The sequence below is a fragment of the Malus domestica genome, chromosome 05 (genome assembly GCF_042453785.1).
Source record: "Malus domestica chromosome 05, GDT2T_hap1".
Taxonomy (NCBI): Eukaryota; Viridiplantae; Streptophyta; class Magnoliopsida; order Rosales; family Rosaceae; genus Malus; species Malus domestica.
In genome coordinates, this window is record NC_091665.1 from 35,152,003 (window position 1) to 35,162,255 (window position 10,253).

Sequence of the window (10,253 nt, forward strand, 5' to 3'; positions counted from 1 at the left end):
TCGACCGTCGGATCGGATGAATTGAAGAAGATCAACGGACAGAAATTAATAAGGATGTGTGAGAAGTAAAAAAAGGTGTGTAGATAGCACACCTCAAAATTTACCGGAAGACTTGATCACCCATTTGTATGCTGACAACGGTGACTAGATTCACAACCTCTTTCCCACGTAAATCACATCATCCAATTTTATTTTTCTTACAACATATCACGTATCTGTCATATGTAAGACTTTTTTGGAATATGGAGCGTGAAATTGCAGCGGAAGCATCCTAGATTTTTGATCGAATATTGAGTTTGGTTTCATGACAGACTTCCTGGATCAAACACACCCTAAAAAAATATATAAAAAACCAATAAGGTCATGGTGATACGACATCATTTTAAGAGGAAAGGTAAAAACAATCTAGTTTCTATACTAGGAAGATTCACTCGAACAAATTCTTGGAAACTATGACTCAAACAAAATTCTAGGAATTCAGTATTTTTAACAAATGATAAACGTTTAAGATATATTCTTTATAATATTAGAGAAATCGAACGGTTGATCTATAACTCGCAAAGTGGTTGTAGCTCAAGTAATTTTACTCCCCAATTTTACATAAAACATAAAATAAAAACAAATCCTAATTTACATGGTAATTTTTTTTCATAGCTAGGGACAACTTCGACTATGGTAATGCAATTAATATACACTAGTTTTGGATGGAGAAGTTTCAAGATTGAGCATGGGATGGGGAGGGGCGAGAGACTTGGATGGAGAGGTGAGGTTTTATGAGTTAAACAGTGATGCAAGGATGTATTACTTAAAACTTTAGAGACCGTATGTTGGGCTATATATAATTGTTTAACTCATAAACGTTTTGAGTGTTTCTAACATATGCTTATCAAAAGCCTTCTCGTTCTATCAAACAATACGAAAATTTTCAATTGAATGCAAGACATACTATTTTATATATCACAGTACTTCATGGATCATCATCATCACATATCCTTAATTCAAAGGTAATAAATGAGCATCTAGTTTTATTTTTATTTTATTTTATATAGGGACTACAGAAGCAAGCACCCTTTGTAAATTAAACTCTAAAACTTCTCAAGTATCTTGAAAGGTGCCAAAAGCCATCAGCCAACTCCAGTTGATGCATAACCTCCTACATTTACAAAAACAGCGTCGCCGTTAATTTATTGACTTCTTCCCAGGACACATACCAATTTGCGAAAGTGGTTTGACTGATGCTAATTAGTCGAGTAAAGTACAGTCTTTTCAATTAAGCAGATGCAAAACACTTAGTTGAGGCACTACAAATATGATTTTTACCTTTAATTAACGCGCTTCAAAATCTGAACTGGACATGTAGTTTGCTGAAGCAACAGTTTCAAGTTGCTGATTCCCACTTATACCAGCCTCCACCGTCCTCCTTCCAACAAAAAATGCTGGCTTTGTTGGTGATGCTAATCGAAAGCTTTCATTTGTCAACATAGATATGACATCTGACATGGTAGGGCGATCTGCTGCATTTTCTTCTACGCAAAGCAGACCGACATGGATGCATCTTAACAGTTGCTCTTTAATAAACGAATTTCCTAATGTTGGATCCGTTAATTCTAGCCCTGCACCTTTTTTCCATAACTCCCATGCCTGAAGAACAAGGATTGCATTTCATTCTAAAGAAGAAAAATATGATTATAAATTTTAAGAGAGAGATTTGTTTGTCATACATATCCTACTAAATTGAGTGCGCGATCGTCATTGTAAAAGCTGTTGTTTTTCCTTCCACTTATGATTTCAAGCATCAATACCCCGAAACTGTAGACATCAGACTTTACAGAAATAATTCCCCCCACGGACTCTGGAGGCATGTAACCACTGCACGAAATGAAAAAGAAAATTAGTCAGTATACTTATCTGGAAAAATGCGTGTTTAGCAGTCAAAAGGGGAGGACCACGTCAATGTGATGCAGAAATACTTACAGTGTCCCCACAACCTTTCTAGTGTTTGCTTCCAATTCATTTTGGGTGAAAATCCTTGCCATACCAAAATCTGAAATTTTTGGGTTCATGTTTTCATCAAGTAGTATGTTACTAGCTTTTACATCTCTATGAATTACTTTCTTTCTTGAGTATTTGTGCAGATAAAGCAACCCTTGAGCAATTCCTTCGAGAATGCTAAAACGCTTCTTCCAATCTAGTAGTAGACCTCTGATTGGATCTGTCCAATATGTAGAGTTAAGTAGGACTAATATTAATTAATAGTAGTACTCTATGAACTTTGACAGTAAAATAAAAATCAGATAGTAAATTTAACAAATGAAATCAAGTATCTTGGTTCCTCACCAAATAAAAAGTGGTCCAAACTTTTGTTCTGCAGATACTCATATATCAACATCATTTCTTCACCATGAATGCAAAATCCGAAAAGGTGAACCAGGTTTGTATGTTGGAGTTCATATATAAGTATCAGTTCATTCTTGAATTCTGATGTTCCTTGCCCTGAACATTTCGAAAGCCTCTTCACAGCTATTTCTTGTCCCGCCGCCAATTTCCCCTGAATTGATAATCCATATCATGTTTTTGCTGTCATCTTTAGGCAAATGAAGCTAATTCCTTTTTTTTTTCTTACAGCTTTTGAATTAGAACTTGGGAGCAGCCTCTCCATAAATGGGGGTAAGGCTAGCCGACATTCACCTCTCCCAGACCCTGCGTAAAGCGGGAGCCTTGTGCACTGGGTACGACAGCTTTTGAATTAGAAGCAGAAATTTTTTTTTTTCAAAATGTTACCTTATAAACCGGTCCAAACCCTCCTTGTCCTAGCTTGTTTTCTTCAGCAAAGTTGCTTGTGGCAGCCACGATGGATGAATAGCTAAAAACGCTAAAATCATGATGTCGCTTAGATTTCATGAAGATAATCATTTCGTTCTCAATCGTTGTCCGGTTCTCACCTATACAGATCAATTATAAGAAATTAAAGTTTCAATGGAGACAACAATTGTCAAAGATGTGATTAATAATCCTGTCTTATGTTGGATTATGTGGCCAAGTGGCCATATACTTTAGATTAAACAAACCAAAGGTGGACAACACCTTTCCTTGTTTTGGGGAGGAAAATAGGGAAAAGGTTTTTTGTCTTGGTCCATGGGAAGTCACGGTTGAGGTTTTGAATAATAAGTTTTGGTTGTAATGAGAAGTAAGAGTGGGATAGAAGAGAAGAAAATAGAGTGCAGAAAATTGAGAGAGCCGAAGAGAAGAGAGGGAGAGAAAGAAGGTACTGCTACAGTACCATTTTCAGAGAAGGGGTTGTTGTTCCTTTCATTGGATAATTCTCACTCCATCAAAGTGTTATTGTTGTAATAGCTTTGAGCTTTGTATAGAGAAGAAATTAATCACTATATTTCTTTCTCTATTTGTTTCTTTGGAGTGTGAGTTATTGGGTTATTTGGGTTGTGAGATTGCCAACACTTTGTAAACTCCCATTTGGTTGATAGTGGATTCTTGGGTGAGCTCCTACTGCTCCGAGGACGTACTCTAGTTACACTGACTGTTGAGGAACCTCGTTAAAATCTTGGTGTCTTTAATATTTTGTTCTTGCATTTTATTTGATATATTTCCTGTGGGTTAGCTTGAGTTGGTTCCACAAGGGTTTGGTGCTATCCTAGCACAACAATTGGTATCAGAGCACTGGTTGCTCTTGGGTACTGTCTAGTTGCCAAAAATGTCAGACGGGCAAGATGAAAATCCTTTTGGAAGCAGCTCCGGGTTTGCAAGAACGACGGTGCAAAATGCAAAGTTCGAAGTGGAAAAGTTTGATGGCACAAACAACTTCGGGATGTGGCAATGTGAGGTCAAAGATGTGTTGGCTCAACAAGATCTACTTGCCGCGTTGGGAGAGAAGCCGGAAACTATGTCGAAGCCGGAATGGGAAAAATTAAATTTGTGGGCTTGCTCTTCAATTCGGTTGTGCCTTGCAAAAACTCAGAAGTATTTTGTGATGCGGGAGACGGTAGCAAGTGTGTTGTGGCAAAAATTGGAAGACAAGTATATGACAAAGAGTGCAGAGAACCGACTACACTTGAAGAAAAAGCTCTACCGCTTCCAATACAAAGAAGGTACAAAAATGATTAGACACCTTGATGCTTTTAATAAGTTGATTGCCGACTTGTTAAATTTAGATGAGGATATTAAGGATGAAGATAAGGCCTTAATATTGTTGAATTCCTTGCCGGACTCTTATGAGCATTTTGTTACAACTATTATGCATGGTAAAGAAACTGTGAAATTTGAAGATGTGTCAAATGCCTTGATGAATTATGAAATGAGGCATAGAGATAAAAATCATGATAGTACCTCTGAAGCTTTATTTGTTAGAGGTAGATCATCGGAGAGGAGGTCATCTTCTAGCAGGAAAAAATCACAGTCTCGACCTAGAGGAAACTCTAAAGGTAGAAAACCTTTGGAAAGGGATGAATGTGCCTTTTGTCGTAATAAGGGCCATTGGAAGAAAGATTGTCCCAAATTGAAGACCAAAGGAAAAGAAAGTTCTGAAGCTAATGTTGCTGAGGTTGAAACAGATTTTTCTGATTTTGCTTTAACCACTTCCTCATCATTTGATTGTGCTACTAAGTGGGTGTTGGATACGGGTTGTACTCATCATATGACTCCTCACAAGGATTGGTTTTCAAGCTTGAAAGAGTTTGATGGTGGCGTTGTGTTCATGGGAGATGACAATCCTTGCACAACAAAAGGGATTGGTACAGTTCGTTTGAAGTTGCATGATGGCATGGTTAAAGAGTTGACAGGTGTTCGGTATGTACCGAATTTGAAGAAAAATCTTATTTCTTTGGGTACTTTGGAATCTAAGGGTTTCAGGTTTCATTCAGATGGACAGACATTGAAAGTTACTTATGGTGCACTTGTTGTGATGAAAGCTCCTAGATGTGGCCATTTGTATTTATTGCAGGGAAGCACTGTGACAGGTGAAGCATCTGTAGTCTCTGAAAATATGGGCACATCTGATTCAGATACTACTAGATTGTGGCATATGAGATTAGGCCATGCCGGTGAGAAAGCTCTACAAGGGCTTGTGAAAAAATGTCTTCTAAAAGGTGCCACGACTTGTAAGCTTGATTTCTGCGAGCATTGTGTCTTGGGAAAGCAAACTAGAGTGAAGTTTGGTACTGCTGTACATCAGACGAAGGGCATTCTTGATTATGTGCATTCGGATGTTTGGGGTCCTACAAAGACTCCCTCTTTGAGTGGTAGACATTGGTTCGTGACCTTTGTTGATGATTATTCAAGAAGGTCTTGGGTCTACACTATGAAGCATAAGAGTGAGGTGTTAAGCATTTTCTTGGGTTGGAAGAAAATGGTTGAGAACCAGACTGGGAGAAAGATTAAGATTTTGAGATCGGATAATGGTGGTGAATACACATCCGATCCTTTCTTTAAAGTTTGCAAAGAGGAAGGAATTGTGAGACATTTCAGTGTTCGGGGAACTCCACAACAAAATGGAGTTGCAGAAAGATTGAATCGAACCTTGCTTGAGAAGGTTAGATGTATGTTGTCTCAGTCGGGTTTAAGCAAGTCATTTTGGGCAGAAGCAGTTAATTATGCATGTCACATCATCAACCGGTTACCCTCAGCTGCTATTCAGGGTAAGACACCAATGGAGGTATGGACTGGAAAACCTTCTTCTGATTATGATCATATTCGTATTTTTGGTTCACCTGCTTATTTTCATGTAACTGAAAATAAACTTGATCCTAGAGCCAAAAAGGCTATCTTTCTTGGTTTTAGTAGTGGTGTCAAAGGTTACAGGTTGTGGTGTCCAGAGATGAAGAAACTGGTAATTAGTAGAGATGTGACATTTGACGAAGAAAGTATGTACAAAGTCTCTGAGAAGAATGTGAAAGATGTCCAACAGGTGGAGCTTGAGAAAGTTGCTTCTGGTACTTCAAATCCTATTTCCGCTGATGTCGAAGCCACTACAAGTGAAGAAGTTGGAGACCATGAGGATGTTGAAGAAGTTGAACTTGAAGATTCTATTCAAGTTGAAGAGCAAGTTTCACCTCAAGAGTCTATTGCCAAGAACAGAGGAAAGAGACAAATTACTAAGCCAGCTCGGTATAGTGATTATGTTGCTTTTGCTCTTCCTATTATCACTGAAGAGATTCCATCCAATTTTGAGGAAGCTATTGAGAGTGAGGAGAAGAATAGGTGGTGCAATGCCATGGGTGATGAGATGAATTCTCTCTTGAAGAACAAGACTTGGGAGTTAGCTAAATTGCCTAAGGGCAAGAAAGCTATTGGTTGCAAATGGGTGTATGCCAAGAAGGAAGATGCTGATGAGAAAAGCAATGTGAGATTTAAAGCAAGATTAGTTGCTAAAGGGTATGCACAAAAGGAGGGCATTGACTACAATGAAATCTTTTCTCCGGTTGTGAAGCACTCCTCAATTCGCATTATGTTAGCTCTTGTTGCACAGTATGATCTTGAGCTTGTGCAACTTGATGTAAAAACGGCTTTCCTACATGGTGATTTGAATGAAGAGATTTATATGTGTCAACCAGATGGGTATATAGTGAAAGGGAAGGAGAATTTGTTTTGCAAATTGAAGAAATCACTTTATGGTTTGAAGCAATCTCCAAGGCAATGGTATTTGAGGTTTGATAAATTTATGAGAGGCCAAAATTATTCTAGAAGTCAATATGATCATTGTGTGTACTTCAAGAAGTTGCAAGATGGGTCTTTCATTTATTTATTGATATATGTTGATGATATGTTGATTGCCTCAAAGAATGTCGAAGAGATTGAGAAATTGAAGAAGCAAATGAAGAATGAGTTTGAGATGAAGGATCTTGGTGAAGCGAAGAAGATCCTTGGCATGGAGATCACTAGAGATAGAGCAAAGGGTTTCGTCAGTTTGAATCAAAAACAATACCTTGAGAAGTTGATTCGGAAGTTTGGAGTTCATGATTCAACCAAACCGGTTAGTACCCCTTTGGCTCCTCATTTTAAATTGAGTTCTCTACAATGTCCTAAAATCGATAAAGAGAAACTGCAAATGAAAAATATACCATATGCAAATTTGGTTGGTAGTTTGATGTATGCAATGGTATGCTCTAGACCGGATATTGCTCATGCAGTTGGCATGGTGAGTCGATATATGCATAATCCAAGTAAAGAGCATTGGCAAGCAGCTAAGTGGATATTGAGGTATCTCCATGGTACTCGAGATGTTGGTTTATGCTTTGAGAGGGATGACTCTGGTATTGGTCATTTTGCAGTTGGTTATGTTGATTCAGATTATGCAGGTGATCTGGATGGAAGGAAGTCTACTACAGGCTATGTGTTTACTATGGCTAAAGGGCCAGTTTGTTGGAGGTCCATTTTGCAGTCGTCTGTTGCCTTGTCTACTACAGAGGCTGAATATATGGCAGTTGCTGAAGCTATAAAGGAGGCCATTTGGATACATGGGCTTATTAGAGATTTGGGGGTTGATCAGAAGCAGGTGGAGGTACATTGTGATAGTCAGAGTGCCATTTATTTGGCTAAGTATCAGGTTCATCATGCGAGGACCAAGCACATAGATGTGCGTTATCACTTTGTTCGTGAAATTGTTGGTGAAGGGGAAATCATTCTCCAGAAGATTCCAACTAAAGACAACCCCGCTGATATGTTGACTAAGGTTGTTGGTGTAGCCAAGTTTGTTCACTGTTTGAACTTGGCTCACATTTTGCCTATATAAAGAAGGCGTTGAGTAGTAGGAGTTTTGGAGCATTTGGCTCAGCATGAGTTGTTCTCTTGCTAGTGTTTGGGAGTGATGTTGTGTGCTAATTGTGTTGGTTGGCTTATCATGGCGTTTTCGGAACTTGGCCAAGGTGGAGATTGTTGGATTATGTGGCCAAGTGGCCATATACTTTAGATTAAACAAACCAAAGGTGGACAACACCTTTCCTTGTTTTGGGGAGGAAAATAGGGAAAAGGTTTTTTGTCTTGGTCCATGGGAAGTCACGGTTGAGGTTTTGAATAATAAGTTTTGGTTGTAATGAGAAGTAAGAGTGGGATAGAAGAGAAGAAAATAGAGTGCAGAAAATTGAGAGAGCCGAAGAGAAGAGAGGGAGAGAAAGAAGGTACTGCTACAGTACCATTTTCAGAGAAGGGGTTGTTGTTCCTTTCATTGGATAATTCTCACTCCATCAAAGTGTTATTGTTGTAATAGCTTTGAGCTTTGTATAGAGAAGAAATTAATCACTATATTTCTTTCTCTATTTGTTTCTTTGGAGTGTGAGTTATTGGGTTATTTGGGTTGTGAGATTGCCAACACTTTGTAAACTCCCATTTGGTTGATAGTGGATTCTTGGGTGAGCTCCTACTGCTCCGAGGACGTACTCCAGTTACACTGACTGTTGAGGAACCTCGTTAAAATCTTGGTGTCTTTAATATTTTGTTCTTGCATTTTATTTGATATATTTCCTGTGGGTTAGCTTGAGTTGGTTCCACAAGGGTTTGGTGCTATCCTAGCACAACATCTTACTGGTGCACATGATTTAAAGAAATATACCAGCTGATGCAAGGGCTGATCTTCTTCGTTGGAGTAGATAGTACGCGGTGCAAAGCACTAGAGCAGCAGCTATAGAAATGCCAATCCAAACCCATTTATCTGCTGCATCATAAACAATTAGCTAGCAACATATGCAATCAGCGTAACACACACGCACATGTACGCATTAATTGTCTTCAATTTTTGGATGAACTAGGTCTTGCAGGTTTCTTCCAGAAAACGAAGAAAAATCCGAGACAGAGAGCAGAACTTAAGACAACAATAACAAAGATAGAGGTACCTAATAATACTGATTCCACGCGTGTCACAGATTTCCGGCTTAAATCGGGTTTGCAGCCTCGGTATATATCCTTCGGATCAAGAAAAGAAAACCCTTTTGGGCATTCGCAGGTTGGCCTTTTATCTGGTTTGAGCTTACAGGTACTGTTGTAACCGCAAACACCAACGCCCAGTCGTAGGCAAATATCATCCGGCATATACACCAGAGGACTAATCCAGCTTGCATTTCCAGTGAAGTATTTCGGGTGAGAATATAAAGCGAAAATCCCATCAAAATCAAGAGTTGCCCTTATGTAGTTGTCCCTCACCGACACTCCCTCTGTCCCCTTAAGAGGGACTCTTCCATCATTTTCTCTCAGAACAGACATGTCCCCTGAGCTGCTGAACACCAATTCTTTGCCTTGACTACCTGGCACGTTCCCTGCGGTGGTCTTCGTGGAGAAGTAAGCTTTCTTGGCCTTATCTGTTGTCAAGTTGACGGAAATGAGCACGAGGTTTCCATCATCTTGCAAGCGCAGCTGGAACCGCCCTTTTGTGTAGTTAGTCTCCGATTGTCTACACGAAAGCTTCCCATTTCTCTCAATTGTCTGTCCAGGCAAAACGGTGTCTGTAGGATTGCTGAAGGTCTCCCACAAGCTCCCCGAGTTTTGGTGTTGAAGGACAAAGTTTCCGGTGTCATTCATGACCCCGTTCGCAACAGTCCCCAAGGTTATTTCGGATTTCCATATCTCTCCACCCTGAGGATTGTTAAGAACTAGTCCACTGTTGGCAGTCAAGTTCAGAACTGATCCCCTAGGTGCAACCATGGGGTTGTTACCGTCGTATGCATACCAAACCACGGTTTTGTCTGGGATATTCGCATACCATATCGAAAGCAAGAAAAGATCATTGTTTCCGAGGGGCGAAAATCCAAACTCGAAATCACCGGATGGAGAAAGCCATGATGAGGAGTCGCCTATAGTTGCAGTTAGAGAACTCCCAACTGCTACTCTTCCATTATTTTGGGAAATCACAGAAATTGGTAGCAAAAACAAAGAGAACAAAAGCATCTCTACAGAAAGAGCCACTGCCATTGCAAAAGCACCAATTTTTCAACTTGGCTTAACTGATTAGCTATATTTCTTAGTAAAGCATTGGTCCTTGTTTATATCTTCAAGTAAATGTGTGTGCATGTGCCTGTCATTTTCTAAGTTTTTGCCTGGAATCATTTTTTGAAGTCAATGTTACCCATCAGCCACGATATGACCTCAGACCTCGCTACATCACACACAATAATATCTCCGGGCCTACAGAATAATTTCTCCAAACCTACACATATCACAAGAATTTCACTTTGAAAAAAATAATATAATGAACAGTTTTATATATAAGACACCGATACCGATACTTTTTGTGATAGAACTTATTGTCTCTC

At 39.2% G+C, this 10,253-nt stretch overlaps 1 protein-coding gene across 2 annotated transcripts; it reads right to left on the reverse strand.

Moving 5' to 3' along the window:
* Positions 1–922: 922 nt before the first annotated feature.
* On the reverse strand, positions 923–9,988 carry LOC103414683 (receptor-like serine/threonine-protein kinase SD1-7). 2 transcript variants are annotated; one of them, XM_070822634.1, is made up of 8 exons: positions 8,841–9,988; positions 8,561–8,659; positions 2,782–2,942; positions 2,338–2,548; positions 1,975–2,212; positions 1,722–1,869; positions 1,321–1,641; positions 923–1,153 (listed from the first exon to the last, which is right to left on the reverse strand). In XM_070822634.1, the coding sequence occupies exons 1-7, from the start codon at positions 9,910–9,912 to the stop codon at positions 1,327–1,329; spliced, it is 2,244 nt and encodes a 747-aa protein (XP_070678735.1). In that variant the 5' UTR covers positions 9,913–9,988; the 3' UTR covers positions 923–1,153; positions 1,321–1,326. The 2 variants fall into 2 exon arrangements, with proteins under 2 accessions (XP_070678735.1, XP_028958641.2); XM_029102808.2 differs by having other exon boundaries at positions 8,561–8,662.
* Positions 9,989–10,253: the final 265 nt, after the last annotated feature.

What these genes read in the sequence shown, in the direction of transcription:
- LOC103414683 (XM_029102808.2), bottom strand. Translation starts at nt 9,912, where the DNA reads ATGGCAGTGGCTCTTTCTGTAGAGATGCTTTTGTTCTCTTTGTTTTTG. An exon ending in GGTTTGGACCGGTTTATAAG is followed by an intron (nt 2,549 to 2,781) that starts GTAACATTTTGA and finishes TTATCAATTCAG; the next exon opens with GGGAAATTGGCGGCGGGACA. An exon ending in TTTGGACCACTTTTTATTTG is followed by an intron (nt 2,213 to 2,337) that starts GTGAGGAACCAA and finishes CATATTGGACAG; the next exon opens with ATCCAATCAGAGGTCTACTA.